At 40.9% G+C, this 20,310-nt stretch overlaps 1 protein-coding gene across 1 annotated transcript in view; it reads right to left on the reverse strand.

Moving 5' to 3' along the window:
* Positions 1–20,310, reverse strand: part of DROSHA (drosha ribonuclease III) — a 239,833-nt gene that overhangs the window by 135,570 nt on the left and 83,953 nt on the right. Inside the window, exons 13-14 of the mRNA XM_018574114.1 lie at positions 12,630–12,799; positions 9,923–10,047 (exon numbers count right to left, since the gene is read on the reverse strand). Of these exons, the coding sequence (XP_018429616.1) occupies positions 9,923–10,047; positions 12,630–12,799 (295 nt within the window). The remainder of the gene's footprint in view (positions 1–9,922; positions 10,048–12,629; positions 12,800–20,310) is intronic.

Genomic DNA, 20,310 nt, shown 5'->3' on the forward strand with positions numbered 1-20,310 from the left:
TTTTACTTGGGTTAGGGTTTAAAGGATTCACTTTTCTTCTTGCTTCTATTTCTTTGAAATGTTAGGAGGGGCTGTGATGGGTGAGGGGTCTTGTCCATTAAAAGGTAATGAAGCTGATCAAATAAACAAAATCCTAAAATTTCAGTCCCAAGACTTTCTATTGGGACAGACCACTGTGAACGGGCTCAGAAAAACCTGGAATCAGCCATCTTGCCTGATTTAATAAAACATCTAAAAGGTAAGAATGTATTTTTAAAAGTTATTTTTCAGTATGCTATGTGAATAGGAACACATAACGAACATATGGAGGGGTTTTCCTAAATTTGACTGCAAAAATGGAAATACACTTTAAACTTACAGTGACACTAAACTCAAGAGTTAAATCTTAAAAATGCATTCAGGTATCCTTCCTGTTAACAAGGTTTATGTGTATCACTCGGCTGTAGATCCTCAAATCATCTCTGAATTTGTGCTGGCACTGTCCTTTCTGGAGGTTGGCTACTTTAATTTTGTCACATTAATTATGTTTAAACCTTTTACTGCCATTTTTTTCTGATGGCAATACATTTCTATACTAACTGATTTGTTTCTCTTTATGAAGAACTTGCCTGCCTCGTACTGCACTTTTTTTATCATATTATTGCTTTTTATAACATTGAACTCTTTACCTCCAGTCCAGGCCCTTTAATACGCACTTACTAACCTGATTTTCCATGTTACTACTCCCCATAAGGGTCCCATTTAACTTCTTTTTTTTGGTTAACTGGGCTATATCCTATCTATAATAAAATGCAGTAATGTTCTTCTGTTTATCTTCTACACTCTTGCTCTCTTACTATTGCAATGTTAATGCATTGTACTGTTATACTCGTTGTTATATATATACAGTATATATATATATTATGCCAATTTCTGACCTAGAGATTACTAGAAAGCCTCAAAACATTATAAATATTGTCTGAAAGCATAGCGTCTATGGAATAAAATGATGGTAATTGCATTTTTTATGTTGTACAAGGTTTATGAAATCTATGTTTATCAATAGTTTGTCAAATCTATATGTTTATTACAACAAATTCACGCACAACCTTATTAGCAGTAAACCACTTCTGGCTTGACAAAGAAGCAGTAAACCACTTCTGGCTTGACAAAGAGGCAGTAAACCACTTCTGGCTTTACAAAGAGGTCCTGAACCTCGAAACGCGTAGCCAAACTGCTCGACTGACATTCCCATCACCCAGCGAGATAGACCGCACTGGTTTCCAGTCCTGTGCCTGTCTCCAAAACGATCTGTCACAACGACTGCCGATAGTTTTTCAAACCGCTACAGAGCGGCACTCTCGCTCCCGTTCAGCCGTCGGGTCTCAGCCTGGCCAGCTGACTCCCCACGGTATTGGACGGCACGAACACCCTCAGTGCATAGCCTGTTTACAAACAAGGCTACAGGACGGCAGATTTCTTGCGCTCCAGCCACAGGAGCTTCCCAGCTGTCACTACCATCTCTCCTCCATCACCAGGGGACCAAACCAGACACTTCCAAACCCATACCTCTCACCGGCAGGACATTACTACGTCCATCCAGCAGTACAATAATCATCAGTGAAAATTCATGCACTGCCTATTCGACGATGTAGCCCGTTCATCACATCCACACCGATCGGCCCGAGACACTGCTGAGCGATCCATACAGCCTTTTCTCCTGATCTGCAAGACCTCATCTTGTCCGCCCAAACAGTGAGTTTTCAGTCCAGTATTGATTTTAAAGTTGTTATTTATACCATCCCCACAATATCCCAGGGTTGCAGCGCTTCTTTCCACCCTCCTTTTTACATATGTCTACAGGGTTCCTCCCCCTGAACAAGAAGCTGGCTCACCCCATCTTTTAATTTTTTAAATTTTGTTCTAACTTTTGTTTTTGTTTCAAAATTGTTGCAGAATTGTTTAACATTAAAATTGATTTTAAACAGATCTATTCCTCTTACCACATTCCATAACAGTTGTGCGCTCGCCATTTTTACCGTTTTTATCGTGGACAACCTTATTGCATGCTGTACCCTTTTTTTGGGTAAAAAAATAAAAGATGACATTTTGTCAAGTAAGTAGAATCCTAAATATGTCAAGCCTCAAAACTGCATGCACCCATAAAACAATGAAAAACAATGGTAGACAAAATCGTTCATAGGTAACACTTTAAAAGTTATTACAGCTCATCAACAGAGGACTGGATCACCAGTGGGTAACTGTGGGCACAGCATTCTGCTTTAGTTTCTTGTTCTTTTTTTTTCTCATATAGGTTGAACTCGATGGACTTGTGTCTTTTTCCAACCTGAATAACTATGTAAGAATGTATCAATTGAGAGTTAACCATAAATGGTGGCCCTAGAGTTATTTATCTCATTCCAGTAGGTGCAGTGATGCTTAATACGTGTTGCGCTAGCATCACTTTCATATGTGCGTGCACCCAATATGTGCAATTGTATGCGAGGGTGCAGGAGGCTCCTAACATTTTTTTTTTTGGAAAACTTAACTTTATTTCTATTACAAGGGTCTGAAAATATGATAGCATAGTGCAGGCGACAGGTTGATCAAAATAGTAGAAAGTTATCATGGCACACTCACAAGCCAGCATGTAAAAAAACTTGTCTCACCACTAAGGTTTAACAGAGGTTTGGATACACGTCTAAATTCTAAATCTTCTGCCCCCATGTGCTCCAAGATGGAGACTCTCATAGTTTAGAGTTAGGACCGCACTATAACAGGTGCCTTGGCCCAGCTGTGCGGCTTTCACATTTTCTGCAGAAGACATGTATCCAAACCTTTGTTGTTAACCTTAGTGGTGAGACAAGTTTTTTACATGCTGGCTTGTGAGTGTGCCGTGCTAACTTTCTACTGTTTTACTGTTTAAAGCCCATTTCGTGTGCACCTTACTGTATAGCTGGTGACGAATTGTTGAGTGCGTTTGTCATTTGTTTTGCTAGGTTGATCAAAATTACATAAAAGTTTTTAGTGATTGCGCAAAGCACAGACCCTAAATATAAGAATGGTGAGGCTTGTGTCGCACAACATTTTCAGGGCTTCAGAGGTGTTTCTGCAACCACTCCTGTAGGCCACCTCGACCATTCTTACCTGAAGCATTAAACCCTTCTCTTTACATTGTTTTTCTAAAAGTCTTGAAAATCACTGTCATTCTTTGTATGCAATTAACTCCATAGGTGGGAAAGGAAGAGCTTTTAAGCAGCTGCCCACCCCAGGCAACCAGATTAAATTTTCTACTGCTGGCCCTTTCTTGTGCCTCCTAATAATAAGCTGGGACACTTCACATAACAGCAGTTGTCACAGAAGTATACAAAAAACTACTAAATGTTTGAATCTAAGAAAGACCTTTCAGTAAGTTTGTAACTTTATTATTCTCATTCAGCGCAAATGACACCCTGTCAAATTCCCATCTACTCTAGAGATGAGCCATTTTGCTTTCTGATCCATTCTTTGTACTTTTAGCAGACAGACTTTATGCTGAGCATCTCAAACACAATACAAAAATGGAAACAAATAGATAATGCAGCCACTCCAAAGTAATATTGCCAGGACTCAGCTGTAGTAAACTATGAAACGCACCATAGCAATCAAGTGCTCCTAATGATGTACAGTATAGAAGGCTTCTGACGCCAATGAAATGAATATTTGAGTATTGCTATAGATATTGCTGCTTAAGGGCTCTGTGGTGAGGTACATTTTCAGTCCATCCTGGTGCAAACAACTGTCAAAACATTTTCACTTAATGTAAATATAATTAAGTCTCTAGCTAAATATTATTGGTGTTCAGCTATTCAAAGAATGCAATCAACTATGTTGCTCTGCAATGTGTTTAAGGTTATGGAAACCGCACAAAATGACAAGATTACATGGATATGCTTTATGCTCAGGCAGACTAGGCTAAGTAGGGGCATTGCAACGCCTGAACTGACAGCGTAATACAAGCCAGAGTCGACCATAAGCAATTAAGCTAAACCTTATCAGTGTTGAGAAACATTGTGACTGTACTACAGATGAGCAATCACTGCCATTAACTACATCATATAGATACATATTTATATTTTTGCCTGAATTTTTTCTTGCTGGAGGTTTACTCCCCTGCAGCATTGCCATTTGTCTTGATTTTGCTGAATTATGGAGTGCATAAGCTAATACTGTTTTAACCTGAGCTTTCCCTCTAAAAAAAAAAAAAAAAACCTGTGGTTTTAATCCTTGCTGTTAACTAGCCATGGATAATTAGGCCCTTGTCTTTCAAAGTTTTCAATAAACAATTAGCAGGAGAACATGAATCTTCATTAAACACTTTATTGAAACAAAGACAGTGACAAATATATGTAAACAGGAGTTCAATGTATGTAATCAGTATAAATTGCATTGTTTTCTTTGCTTTCTAGATCATGCGCTGCAAGAATAAAAAGGGCATTACTCTTTTCCTCCAAACATTTGCAGAGACCCATGACATATTTGCTTGAGCTGAAGAGAGTACAGTAGCTGCTATTATTTTCCTTTGTATTTGTCTTGTTCAGCCTCCTTGTCTTTTGTGTGCATTTACATATAACCCCTTTAGGACTGTGGCTATTTCGCATCTTTGTGACCAGAGGAAATTTTGCCATTTTGAAACATAAAGGTTCAGCTGCTAATAACTCTTTAGAGCATATTTAACCCCCAAAAATGTATCAATTTGCAGCTTTTCAGTCCTTACATGAGGTTATTGCTGTAGTTTTCTTTTTTCTTTAATTTTCTCCCTTTTTTTCCCCCCTGATAATCCAGCAAATAATACACTTTCTGTCCTAAGGTGGCTACACTAACTCCACTGTTTCTATGGAGGAAGCCATGGTTATAACCCAGGATGGACTTCAAACATGTGTTCCTCTCTTCATGAGAGTGGGAGATCAGTAGTTGACAGAAAGACGTTAAGATTGTTTTATGTTGCCAGTTTATCTCCCAGGAAATGAGAAGGCCTCGTTCACACGGATGGCAAGGAGGTGATAAAACCAGGCGGCTGATTTGCGGTTTTACTGCACTGAGGTCACCTGCTGCAATGTCAACACTGCAGCTCAACACTGCTTAATTGCCATGGCTGCGTTGCTTTGTGTTGCAGCAAAAAAATATACAGCATGTCGCGCTTTTCAGGCGGTGCCGCTTGCCAAACATGATCATTGCAATGAATGGAACCGTGCTAATTGCAAATACATATCCCCATTGGGATTTTAAAAAATGCATTCAGGAGGCAGCACTATTACCTCCTAAATGCTGGGCAACTTTTGCCCCACCGCCCTCTGAAAAGTAGTCCACCGCAGATCGCTCTTTAAAGGGTGGTGGAGACTTCCACCTGTGTGAACTCTGCCATAGTATCACACCTTTTTTTTATAAATTGTGTTTTTATTTAAGAAAGATTTTATCAGAAATAAAACAAACATATAGAGCGAATAACAGTGTCATACGGTAAGGCCCGATTCACACCTGGGAGTTTTGTAGCGCGTTCCTACGCTCTGCAAAACGCTCAAACACCGAAATCCCATTATTTCCTATGGGTATGGTTCACACCTGGGCGTATTACAGGCCGTATGAACGCGCTCCAAAATGCCCTACGCCCAAAGAAGTACAGGAGCTTCTTTGGGGTGTTTTTGTCGCTCGTATCCATTGGGATACAGCCAGGTAGCCCTCGGAAACGCGCGTTTGTCGCACGTTTTTTTACTGACAAACGCGCATATTCGATACGCCTAGGTGTGAACCCAGCCTAAGGAATATCATAGTCATGACATAAAACGTTGTCACAGCACACTTTAACCATATGAATACCCCATACATCACCCTGCCACGCACAAAGAAAGTGAAATCCCGGGGGCTAGACCAGGAACCAATCCCCAAGGTGTGTAAAGTCATGGGGAGTTCTTTATGTTACAATGCAGGCCTACAATGTACAGTGCCCGGTGAACAACTGAGATCCTAACATGACAGGGATGATGTAAGGGGCGTGGAGGCAAGACAACATGAAAGAGGAAGAAGAGGGGAGTAGGGAAGAAAGCAAGAAAGGGAAAAAGGCGGGTGGGAAGGGTGTTTTCTCACTCAGGCCGCAAATCATAACTGCTCATTAAGTGCTGGTATTCTGTAGAGTCGAGGAATTCAGTCCAGTAGAACCATGCGGAGGAGAATCTAGACACTGTTCCCTTTATGGAGCTAGTGAGATCTTCCATATGCTTAATATCATTAACTCGTTGGAGCCACTGTCGTATGGTAGGTGGCAAGGATTGCTTGTCAGTAAATTTCTGCATTATGTCCCTGACCTGGGTCCAAAAGCTTAATAGCAATGGGCAGGATCAAAAAACATGATATATGTCAGCTGGGGAGGAACTGCAGGGCCAGCAATTGTCCGGTACTTCAGGGAAGATCACATGGAGCCTATGGGGGGTTCGGTACCACCTGGTCAATATCTTATATCCAGTTTCCTGGGATCTATTGCAGATAGACGACCCCAGGGAGAGTTGCAGAATCCTAGATCTCTCAGCAGAGGTAAACTGGACCCACAGGTCCCTCGCCAACCCCTCGAGGAAAGGTAGAGGTTGATCAAGGTCCGGGAAGATAAGCAGTTTGTAACAGAGGGATAATGTTTTAAATAGGGGGCCTGCTGTAGTGCACTCCCGTCCAAACGGGGATAGCGGCCTAGAAAATAAAAATTGGATATGGCAGCGAGGATAGGTAGTGTGTCAATTGACGTAGTCTCCAAAATCCCAATGTTGTCAAAGAGGCATCCGAAGTGAGTTCAGGGAAAGTGGGCCACGCAGGTCCGCGGAGAAAGTGGAAGGCTTGGAACTTATCCTGCTTCCCCAAATGGAGGAACACCGCATCCTGTAGGCCAGGAGAGAAGTCCGGTGCCCCGATAAATTACATGCAGGTGTACCTGGAGGTAGCCAACTCCTCCTAATAAGGTGCAGGGACGCACTGGAGGCCAAAAATAGTCAAACTAGAAAAGACGGTACATGCATGAATCTATAACCAGCCTTTATAGCAGGGCGCACATTGGGAAGGCTTACAACAATACAAAACACAAAAATTCCCGTGCATTTTTGGTTGCTGGGCCTCCAGTGCGTCCCTGCACCTAAACTCAGGGCAGGATGGACATAAATGCAAATCTTTTTGGCAGAATAAACAGCTGTCATATATGCATTTCATCAGTGTATCTAGTCCAATTTTTTTGTCTTGAGATCTACTTTTCAAATGACAATCTCAATGAGATCTACCAACCTTTTTTTAAAAAAAACAAGCACATTAAAATGGTTGCTGGAACGTCTGCCTCTCTCGCACGCGCACGTTCTCTCTCTCTCTCTCCCCAGCACATATCGGTTTAGTTTGATTAATAAAGCCTGTTGTGCGCTAGTAGAGTTACTGTCAGTGAAACCACAGGTCAAATGAAATAGACCACTAGGCCCAGGTGCATAAGCAGCTGAAGTCAGATGAATTTTTTGTTTGGGGGACGCGCTGGAGTCCCAGCGTGCATTTTTGGTTGCTGGGCCTCCAGTGCGTCCCTGCACCTTATTAGGAGGAGTTGGCTACCTCCAGGTACACCTGCATGTAATTTATCGACTTTATTAATATGCTCACACTTGGAGACTCGGATACATAGAGTTAGGACCACACTTTGCAGAGGTGCCTTGGCGCGGCAGTGTGGCTTCTACATATTTTTGGCCAAAAGTTTGTGCAACTAAAACCTCTGATTTTCACGCATACTGTTGACAGGACTATTTGTTTGGTTGCAGACTGGCTGGCAGGTTGAGGCTGGGGAATTTTTGTGTTTTGTAAAGAATGGAGGAAAGGACTGTTCCACCGCCACCCAAGCAGTATCACACCTTCAATATTCTCTACAATTTTTACATCCAAATTCTAAACGCCTTCTTCTGTTTAATTAAAGAAATACCACAGATGTATATACTGCTTACATTTTGGGTCCAATACTTGGTCTCAAAACAAGCCTGTGCATTCACTTTATAAAGTATATTCATTGCCACCTAACTACATTGCTATGTAATGCCTATAGCTGGCATAACAAAAACAACCTAAGATTTAAAAAAAAGTAAACGGCGTGAAATAGAAGTTTTACGATTACTCTATAGAAAGTCCAGATACAGGGTAAAGGGTACCATGGAAAGTGTTTTTTAATGGATTAAAAACAAAATGTAAAGCACCTCAATATTCCAAATAGTGTGGAACACCATTGTGCATCAGCTTGGGCTGTCTACCTTTGCTACCTATCAGGGAAACACAAGAGGGAGGTGGAAACACTCTGCGTATATCATTTCTTTGTCACACAAGCTCTGCAGCCAATCAGGCGTTCCATAGTCATATCTTGTTGGCACCCTAGGACTGAAGGTCATTTACTGAAAGAGACACCAGGTAAAAATAGAGGAAAAAGAGAAAGCTAATGCAGCCAACATATCTAAGGACTAGTAAGATGCAATATATTAAATATTTGTTTTTGGGTTTAGATACGGGGGGGAGGGGAGATCAAAACCATGCAACCAATCAGCTTCTCTCTCCAGTTTGTTCAGTTAAGATTTGAAAATGAAGGACAGAAGCAGATTGGTTGCCTTGTACAGCTGCTCCAGATTTTGCCTGATCCAGTTTTGATAAATCCCCCTCTGTATGTTTTACAAAAACGACGCCATCCAAACCTTTTTGAACTGTTGTCTGTATTCCTGTTGGGGAGTTTTCTATCACTTTTTAGTGTTAATCACTGGAACAAGAAATGAGGGCAAATCTTCCCAAAGGGCACCCAGACAACAAATATTCTGTGTTTTGATTACTGGCTATGTCCTTGTGAAAAGCCAATAATAAAGCTGACTCAACTTGACGGAGGACTATTCTAAAAATATAACAAAGTTTGAAGATGGCTACACCACAAATTTGAAGGGGGTAAATGGAAGATCCGCTCAACCTATATAGGAACATGTATTATTTGCATCTGACTTCAGCTGCTTATGCACCTGGGCCTAGTGGTCTATTTCATTTGACCTGTGGTTTCACTGACAGTAACTCTACTAGCGCACAACAGGCTTTATTAATCAAACTAAACCTATATGTGCTGGGGAGAGAGAGAGAGAGAGAGAGAGAAAGTGTGCGCGCGAGAGAGGCAGAAGTTCCAGCAACCATTTTAATGTGCTTGTTTTTTTTAAAAAAAGGTTGGTAGATCTCATTGAGATTGTCATTTGAAAAGTAGATCTCAAGACAAAAAAATTGTGGGTACCCCTGGACTAGATACACTGATGAAATGCATATATGACAGCTGTTTATTCTGCCAAAAAGATTTCCATTTATATCCATCCTGCCCTGAGTTTACACAGCTCTGTCAAACACCACAGTCTTGCCTGGTGTGGGAGTACGCAATCTTTCTCTGCAGCAGTTTTAGTTTTACTTACAGGTCCCCTCCCCACCCTATTACTGGACAGTGAAAGAAGAAGCAGGCCGCTGATGAACCCATCTCTATGTTCTTTCCTCCTGCTCCAGCATGCTCTTTGCACTGAAACACACCTGATTGGCTCCGTGTGCTGCTTTGCCCTCCCCCTCTCTGAGCTCTGCTGTACAAGGACTGCAAACGGCGAAACCAAGTCCCATTTAGGTGCTTACACTGCTTGAATTTATAATAACATACTGTACATTTGAGGATGTATTATTGATTACAGAGCGGCATCGTTTACATCTGCCGGGAGTTCAGCTTTAACCGTTCATTACAACATCCAATGCAATAACATGCCAAGTAATTATAACACTTATTTACAGCAAAGCTATATTAAATAAGAACAGTGTGTATGTACAGCTCATGTGTATGTAATAACATTTGTTACTGGAAACAAACACCATTCATTGTGTGTCGTATAGAAAAAAATGAACTTACTGTGGATCTCCAGCATAACTCAGCTGAGCAGGTCTTATACCAAAATGCACAATAATAGGGAAAGTAATCACTTCTGGGTTAAACTGCTCGCGGTCAAGTTGATCAATTCGAACGGAGCTAGGTTTCTTAAAAGGAAAAAAAAATATAAGTAAAATTGGTACATAATCACAACACAGAGTTTGTATAACACTGCAGAGGACCTTCATCTGTCAGTCTTTGCTTAGCTTAAGAGAGCTCCAGGATGCCATTCTGGGGATTCCACAGCTACTTCTTCAATGTCAGTTACAATACATGAATCATGCAAACACCAAGAATGAAGGTCTTGGGAAGAAGCGGATGATCAAACTGTGGATAAAGTCTTCAAGAATGTTTATTAGTGTATTGGTTTAATGAACTGCTGCTGAAACAGCTGAGAATGCGTAACATCATGAAGCTCTCATAAAGATGTTTTCTGTTTCCCATTATTTAATCATATAACATAGTAAACACTCTTTATTGAAGGGATAAAGCTTTAAAGGGGTCCAATCACTTTCCAGTAAACACAAAGCTTCCAGACAGAAAGGGCAATGTTTGATGCTCTTTTTAACCTTGAGTGATCACTTGAAGGAAACTACAGTTAAGGTGTTTCGAACCTAAACCAACAAACAGAAATGTAATATAAAGCAGCTTACCAGTCCTTAGGTGTGGTGGCTTCAATAGTTTACTTTTAACCTGATGATCCTGCCAGTAATGCACTTTCTGCACTAGGATGACAAGACTCACTCATTATACTGTGTTTGTGGAGGAGCAGCAGTTTTGTCACACCATGACAGGAAGTGTGTTAGACCTGCAGAACACCTTCCTTGTCCTCATCTTCATAAAATAGGGAAAGTGTTCGGTAGTTTACAAAAGCGAATCGGGCAGAGTTGAGAACACTGCTTGAAATAACACTTCAGAGTTTACAGAAACATATGAGCAAACTATATATGTGGCATTTGCACATATGACCAGTTTAAAAAAGAACCCCAGGAATTAATGAAATTAACCCGTGCAGTGGGGCTACCATTGTACTGCAAGGGTTAACTGCTCATTTTGGTCTAGGGGCCAGAGTACAAAAGATACCTGATCCTTGGTCCAGTGCTTGTGGAGTGCTCTGGAAGAATATTGTGAGCAGGTCCAAAACAGTGTCAATATTCTTCCAGAGCACTCCACAAGCACTGTCCCCCATTGTACCCTATTATACTAATACCAAGGTCAACTGGTAAAAAGGGTATGGCCAAGCATGGGCATCCTAGTTGAAGTTAATATTTGTCTAAGAAAGAGTCCGGGGATGTTCACAAGCATGCTGATAGATTCCTAAAACCTATGTGAAGGCAAAATGCAGGTGCCTGCAGTACCTTCAGGTTCATTACGGTCAGTATAGTTACACTTTAGGGTAGTACAAAAAAAAAAGCTCAGTACCTCTCCATGAGAGGTACCTCTCCCCTGTCCCCCCACCCTCCACACTTACCTGTGGTCGCTTGTCACCTCCGCCGGCTTCAGGAAGATTGCAGTGTTCCCTGAACTTCCTTGTTGTTGGGAAGGGTACTAAGGACAGAGGAGCAATAGGCTTCTTCTGCTGTCCGTCAAGCTTTTAGGAAAAGCGCGGTGGAGGGAGCCAGGGTGTGGCTTACTGTGCACAGTGTGTCTATGGACCCACACAGCTAAGCACGGTCTCAGCTGGGAACGTGCACACACGTGTGTCTCCTCAGCAGCTGGCTAGCTGAAGACACGCCCGCAAACAGGCAGGGGGGATCAGTGGTTTGTGGGCTTGCTGCAGAAGGAGGAGAGAGACACATTTTAACAAGAAGGATGTTCAAAAAATGTAAATGTGGATCTCCGCCAAAAAAAAGCAAGGTTTAATATCATACGTTTATATGGTGGCACTGCTATAATGCACTGGTCTTCCTCATACTCTTTTGTCAGTAAACAGGTGATCTGGGATGTGCTTTTTCTTACCCGTTTGTAAATTGAAAGGTGTATTCGCAAACAAGCCACCAATCAACATTTTATTTAAATGGTTATACAGCGAGTGGGAAGGTAGGATTTTAGGAAGCAGACCCACTGACCACATGTATAAAAAGCTTACTCAAATCACTGTGTTCCATTGGACAATCTTACCAAAATTACAGGGTTATTCACAAAAGGGTGAAGAGTTTGGAGAAGCAGGAGAAGTGAACAATCTAGGACAAAATAGCTGATTTGAAAAAATTCTCCAATTCAGCTTACTTTCCCGTTCAGCTATGTTGTCCTAGATTGTTCACTTCTCCTGCCTTCTCCAAACTCTTCACCCCTTTGTGAATAACCCTGTTAGTGTTATGTCACAGTTTTTTTTGTTTTTGTTTTAATTTCACTTTTATGGAATTGCTCTAAAACTGTTGTTTACTTGACGGTAGAGACATAGTAGTCAGTGATTGGAACCAAGGAGTGCAGCAGGGAACCCAGGTAACCAACACACACAGACACCTGACAGAGTTAACAGCAAGATTATCCCAAAGGAGCTTGGACGAGGGACAACAAAGTATTAATGCTTTTCTATATAGGCTGAGCTTGTGTTCAGTTATTATTACATAGCGGCAGAGTCTTTTTAAATATAGGAGATGTTTACAGTTGCTTTGAGAGAAATCACTGTTTATTACGTACAAGTTTGTCTGAGCACAAAAAAGGCAAAAGCCTCAGGAAAACTTACCATTACTGGGTTAGTGACAATCATTCCTTTGCATTCTTCTGCATATTTCTGCCACTCTAGCTCCTCCCACTGGAGCATGTTTGCAATTTCTTCTTCTGGAACCAAAGCTTTGTTGCTTCGAATCAAGTACAACAACACTTGGTGCATAGATAGAACTTCTTTGCCGCCGTCTGCAATGTACAACAGATAACACCTTTTATTTACAGATGATCCAAGGAGAAGTGGGCAGCGGTTTAACTGACACTGAATTATTTTGTGATCGACTAACACCCTGGGTTTGCAGCTCTGATTCATCTGTCCAGGATATACTGAATATATCACAAAACAATGAATATATTTACATAACTTTATGCATGTTCAAGGTTACGGATGACATGTTCTAGAATCTATATTTAACTCGTGCTGACCATTACTTTGTTATTTGGAAATTCTGAAAGTAGTGAAAACCTTTACTGAAAAACTGCATGCTGTGGAACTGCATAGCATGTAAGATTTTCCATGCAATGTGGAAATATTGTTTCTTTATAAATAGTGATGTTTAACATGAATTAACAAAACAGCAAACAAATTTGTTTCTTTTCCTTTTTAAAGGGTGGAAGCCTAGGGTAATGTATCATAAATACCTATTCCATCTAGTTTGAATTATTACAAAAAGGCAAAAACATAGTCTGCTGCAAATGCATTACATATACAGCGAAGACAAAACATAAAACTTGGATTTATTTTTTTTAAATCTGAAAATGCCATTTGAGAGAGTTCTCTTTTGTGCAAGTCTGACATGCTGTTCTTATGACAGGCAACCCAACTTAGCTTTATACACTGCACTAGAACATTTCACAGCAAGGTCTATTCAGCAACCTTTGAAATTTGAACTTGAATGGACAAGTGTTTGTATCTCACAAAAAATGTAATAGCAATGACTCAAATATCAAAAATAAAAGAGAAATTTTGTACTCATTGTAAAATGCTTTTGGAATCCGATGAGGGATGTGGAAAGCCTTAAAGTTTTGGTTATACTTCTGCCTACAGGAGGATTGGACACTGGCAAACAAAAAAAACCTGTAGGCTAGCCCCAAAAAACCTTCCTACTACCAGCAGTTTTGTAGCAAAGTATATCTGGCCATGTTATGGCTTTAACTGACAACTATTTTACAGCGAGTACAAAAATCCTGTTTTGTTTTTTTTTCACCCACCGATGGACACAAGAATCCTTTAATTTTCAGGAGGTCCAAAAGCAGTCCAACTGGGGGTTGGCAACACAGACAACAAACACTAACAGGCCCAAGAAAACAACAACAGGACTGAGGACTGTCTGCAGCTCAAAGAGCGTGTGCATGGAAAACCCAGGGGGCAGCCGTGTAAATCTGTGAAAAAGTAGCCTGATGTTGAAAAGCTTTGACAGGAAAGGATACAACCCGACCCTTGAGACCCTACGCTTAAACAATGGTCTGTCTGAGTCACCTAGAAAAACAAGATAGCAAGAGCACAGGTCTGACCCTTACTGGTGCAGAAAGCCAAATGCTGGTCCAGACCCAGCTGTAGGAAGGAGACGATTCATCTCACATAGAATCTTCTAGGGTTAAAGCTTCGAGACTCACCCCAGGTGAAGTATACCTTCAGTGTGTGAAATGAGCCTTGCGAGAAGACTTCCAAGCTTTTAACATCATGGTAATAAACAATTGAGCTACGCCCTGATCCCTCAGAAACGGTGTTTCAACCTCAATGCCATTAATGCCAGAGACTGTGAAGTATGATAAGTCATTCCTTGAGACAGAAGATCTGGATGATTTGAAAGAGCCCAGAAAGCGTTCATCTGGAGGTTTATCAAGTCAAAGTACCACATCTGCCTGGGCGGATCAAGAGCCCAGGAACGCTCTCCACCTTGATAATGCAAAGCAAATGAAGACTTTTAAGGGAGGAAAGGCTTAGATCAGGTTGTACTGTTCTCACGGAAACACTAAAGTATACACTGTTTCCACTGGAGAATCCTTGTACCTGGAGATAAACCTGTCCAGTTTGTTGTTGAGCCTGGAAGCCAGTAGGGCCACATTCAGCACCCTCCACCCATAATGCAGGCAGGGCCGAGATGGGGGGGTGTCAGAAGTGGCAGCTACCCTGGGTGCAGCCACTTGTAAAACACAGAAGACAGCAGTCTTCCACTGTTCACTTGCTCTGACTCGCTGTGTAATAGATGTGAGCTGTCAGAGCTGTAGTGGAAGCAAGTGGTGGAAGAATGTTGAATTTTGTGTTTAGGCATGGCTTCTGCATTTAGACTGACAGTGGCTGTTCCCAACGCTTTACATAAAACAAAAAAAACCCACACTGCTTGGATACACTGTATATTACATTTATTGTTATCTTTATATCCCGGTCACGCTTTTTACCCATTTAGGTGAATGGCCATCTGAAACTGTTGTTTCACATGTGAGCAAAAACACAAAGTATCCATTAAACAAATACATATACTTTTATTTTAAAATAGTTGCAGTCTTGTCTATTCCTTCTAAGTTCTTATGTTGTAGGCTAATGCCACATGATTTGCATTTGAATGTGCCCTGGACACAACCTAATAGGGTGTAGGGATGGGTGGAACAGTGCCTCTTTAGATGAAAAGCCAGGTCCAACTCTGGGGATGGAGTTGCCACCTTCATGTCAAAGGGGCGGGGGGAGAGAAAGAGGGAGAGCTGGAGAGAGGGAGAGCTGGAGAGAATACTGCTCACCTTACCTCCTCAGAGCCCTTCAGCTCCCCTTCCTCCCCTAGAGCCACCCTTAGTTAAAGCACCACAGAGAGCTCCCCTCTACCCATTCATCCCACTGACACAAATGCCAAAGCAGCATTTTTCCTCCCACTGATGCAAACACAGCAACATTTGTTTCCATCCCTTCAAACTGATGTCTAGTCCCTTTGCACAGACAAGTGCCCAAAACTCCCTGTAGCCCAACAGGTCAGGGAATCTTTCAAAAGTGGCCAGGAAAAGCTTCCCCGACTCCAGAGACGGATTCCTGAGCCACAAAGCCAGGGACAGCCTGGTCCCTGTAGTAAAACCCCTGAAACCATTCTGCCACAAGAACTGGAGCACTGACACCTTGATTCAGAAGACCCGGAAGAGCTACCTGAAGATTTGCTACTCTGTGTGATGACACAAGAAGTTGGAAGTGATGAATTGAAAAGGGGGCTGAGAGCAAAACTCTCAACCAAGAATCTGAGATGCAAGCTGTCCAAGCATCCGCAAAGGCTAACAGATGTCCTTCCACTTTAAAAGGTAGGGGCCGACCTTAATGCCTGAGGGTTTGGTGGACCTGGAACGCCAGGCCTTATAGGTAAACTTTGAGCCAAACAAATAAGCAGTTGTTTGAAATCTACGTCATTGGTAGATTAATTTCCTTACAGTAGAATCATTTATTTAATTGGTGATTTTTTATTCAAATTCCTTGCCAGACTTATAGGCATCCACAACTTTCTTTTGACGGCCTTGGAGAGCTCTATTGATGTTGGCATGATAACACCACACATGTCAACACATAGCAAAGACAAAAGAAAAAACACTAGACTCTAGATGTCTGAGATTGATATAAGATAAGAAAGTGTCAGTACTGTCAAAATTCTAGCTGCAAAGCTGGGTAAACAGCGAATCAAGCTGTGTTTGACTGGCTGGGGCAGAAAAGATATTAGGGGCTTTTCAGACCATTTGATATCATAGAAAGAGTACTTGTCACCTGCTCAACACTCTTACATGGGGGGGGGGGGCTTCTTAGCCCCCTTGTGATAGCAATAAAGTTAATTGGAAAAAAAGTGTTGAAATAAGAAAAAAACATCTATGTTGGTTCCACTCCCCACTCGCAAACATACAAATGAATGCGTTGAGCACCAACATATTGTATATGCCCAAGTTCCTGTCATACACATTTCAAGACCGTCTGATCCAACCCAGGTCTGCATCTCTCCCTGACAGGAAATATTACAGCAGGTAAGATACATATACATTGCTCTGCAGCCTGGATAACAGACAGGTGGAGTCTGTCAGAGCAGCACAGTTGTTGAAACGTAAACTATGTATTTTGTGGCTGATGAGCGTCGGGTTTGCTCAGTTTGGTAGACAGGACTGTATTAATATGTAGTTAGCACCAGGAGATGGCTAGGTTTTGTATTTGGTGTTTTGTTTTAGGAGCACTGTACAGCACACACTGTACAGTGTAATTACCTGTAAATAGCACAAATAAACCCACCTGTTTGAAAGAAGTCACTGGACAAGTATCTGTGCCTGAAAGGCTGCTTACAGCAGGAAGCATTACAGTCGCTACCAGCCCCCAGTTCACATATGGTAGATGACTTTTGGCAGTTTTCTTTACATGTTATGTCATTTTTCCATTACTGAATTAAATACAATTACTTGTATACTCTCTTTCTAGTGACTGCTTCTATGTCATGTCAGGAGAGTGCACCGACTGCATGAATTTAACAGTGATAGCCTGGTGAACGTCAAAAGGTACGACCAGCTTTTCCAATTCTTGAAAAATGAGGCTGACTTCATCAATACTATTTATCACTATTCATCAACTGTAGTGGATCTCACACAAAAATGACATAAGAGCCACATTGTGCAGAAAAGAAGATGAGAGATCTGTTGAAGCAAGGACTAGGCATTTTAAACTAATAGAACATTTTCTCCTGACTTGTGTGACTAATTTTTTTTCTTCTACTTTTAATATTTGAGGGGTGAATGTTTTTATGCCAGAAGACCAATTTGACCACTGTAAGGGTCTTTTGGTGCACCAAAGCAATCGCAATGAGTTGTTTCTTAAGCCCTACACTCTACCCATCTGTCTACCTATATCTATTTGTCTGTTTGTCATATATAAATAAATTGTTTGCTGTCAGAGGGGACTAAGACATTACCTATTTTCCCATAAGTAAATGTCTGACTACATAGAGGTTCATTTATTTTTTAGCCGGGGAGTAATTGATACATATTGCAAATGAATACCCAATAAGTTCCTTGTCTGGTGTAAGCACAGCCTTGGCGTGCTTCTGCTATTGATTTTATGTGTTGCATTAAAAGCCTTTGGACATTATGAGGCCTTCTGGAAAAACATTTAGGGCTTTTATGGGACAGTTATGGATGTATCCAACTAGCTATTGAGGAAATGGGATAAAGCTATTGAACAAACAAAAGCTTTTGGGAATACTTTAAAAGGCAATAATCTACAGTCATTATCCTTGCCATACCCATATGTTATTGTCCGCAGCCAACTTTGTGTGCATATGAGGAGTAAAACATTTAGACTTTTATATTTTCATGCCCACTTTTTTGTAAACCACCTTTAATGTATCAAGGAGGCACAGTAATGTAGGTTTATTAAGTCATGAGGGCATTATAAACATATTTTAGCATTGCCTGGTGGCTCTAATGGCATGTCATGTATTTTAGGAAGTACCATTCTATTAATAATGAACATGATGCACGGAGGTATTAAGTGAATAAAACTTATAGTTCAGATTTAAACACAATTACAAGACGTTTGAACCGGCACAATCTTGAGGATGATATCCTGCATTACTGCCTTCAGAGCTTCTGTGAATTCAACTTCTAATAAATGGAAAGTATAATTTATTTTCTGTGAACATATTATATGAAACTTTTTTCAGTGTACACCTTAAAGTAATTTTGTAAATGGCTTTTTACATTCCTGCTATTCCATATTTTTGCTATTGTATATGTAAATGTAGAGATTTGTAGATTAGCCACTATAAGGATCTCTTAGTGGCATCAATCTGTTTGCTGCTTATCCACTTTTTAGATAGAACATCAGCCATATATAGAGTGCACTGGTAATGAGTCAGCCAACGCTTGCATTGTATGGGGGGCTTGATATCTGGGTACCCCCTTATTTTAAAGGGGGCATCCAGATTCCAGTAAGCACCCTCCCCTTTCCACAGCCTCCAACCCATCATTCACTGGGACATAGAATGTGGTCTTGTATGTTTCAGAATGGTGGAAGGGGAAAAAAGTGGGGTCACTCCCAACACGTAGCAGAACCTTATCCTAGATAGGGGTCTGGTATGACTTTTTAAAAGGGAGAATTCATGCATAAAAAAACCCTTCCTAGACAGAGACGGGTATGTATTTTTAAGGGGGAACCAAAGCATAAGAAAAGAATATCCATAGTAAGGGTTCCGATACAGATTTAACGGGACCCCAGGCAGGCCAGAAAAGGGCAAGTCAGCATGCTTTCCACAGGGGGGGATATCCCCCCCATGTGAATGAGTAAGGGGTACTCATCCACAGACACCTTAGAAAAAGTAGAAAAAGTAAAAACATTATCCCCCAAAAAATGTTCCATGATGTAGATTTAACTTTAATCACATCATCCACTGTCAACAAACTAGACAGTGAGACTGTTTAATGTCATTGACCAAATATGATCATGACCATTTTTGATGTCTCCCACATCTTGGGAGAGATGAACACAACAAGGTGTGCAAAAATACTAATCATAATCAACTTGTAAAAATGATGACTGGGGGTAAGAATAAAAGGGAATATTCCTGAAAACAGGCTCAGGCAACATAAAAGGACATAAGGGCATGCAGAACCTAATTAATTCTGAATGATGTACGTTGGTCTACAAAAAATCTAGAAGAAAAGGAAAAAAGGCAAAAGAAACAGATAACTGGTAGCAGGGTCTGGAGTAGCAGCTACAGGTTAAATCAGAGCATGTAAACTCAAAGTAAAAAAACTCCAGAAGACTCAGCAGGATGAGGAAAGAAGAACCCATGAGGGTATACCTTAAAGCAAATAGTTTATGGCTACGAGATCTACGGTTAAGATGGGAGTCATATTTAAAATCACTTATGAGGTAATACAACTGTATTATCTGAAAACCAAGGTTCCACGGTCTCATTAAAAGAGGCAGACATTCAGGGTGGGAAAATGGGATGTTTGTGCATGCCACTTTCAAGAAACTAAAAATTCAGATGACTAAAATATGCATTTTAGTTTGAGTCGCATGTTAGTCATTTTAATTATTTTAGTTTCGTTGCTTAAATCTCCAGTAGAGAAAATTGCAATGTATTTTCATCATAGCCTAAGTCCTATTAACTTAGTTTTTATTTATTTTTCATCAATATATATATATGCAGATGACGAAAACTATGACAAAACATTTTAGTCAATTAAATCAACAGTGCATTAAACAAGGATTCCCGCCGAGCATCAGTGAAATCACTGAAACAAGTGCATAAATACAACAAGCAATTTAATGACTAGGTGAATGTCTGGAGAGCCCAGCGAACTGGGAACCAATTGTCAAGGAATTCCCTATTCAAGGGAAAATACAGGTTTGAAGTTGACTGAAGTCTGACGTGTGTTGCCCACCAAGAAGTGTATACTCTAGTTGGCCATCGCTCCTTTGTGCAGCAAGAGCAGCTTGAAGCCTGATACCGCTTCAGCGTGCCCAGGCCTTTCTGGCCTACACAGACAGGCCATAGAGCCAGATTGACATATGATGGAGGCTGATACTGGGGCAGCTCTGTCCTAAGGAGGAATACAGGATAACACAGCTGTGCTAGAACACAGCAAAGAGGCTGAAATACATTTGTGTTTATTGTTATAAATAAACACAAACACTCAACCTTTGAGTGGGTAGAACACTGTTACATTTACATTTGGTTGCATAAAAG

Source organism: Nanorana parkeri, unplaced genomic scaffold (genome assembly GCF_000935625.1).
Source record: "Nanorana parkeri isolate BGI_ZX_2015 unplaced genomic scaffold, ASM93562v1 scaffold49, whole genome shotgun sequence".
Classification (NCBI taxonomy): Eukaryota; Metazoa; Chordata; class Amphibia; order Anura; family Dicroglossidae; genus Nanorana; species Nanorana parkeri.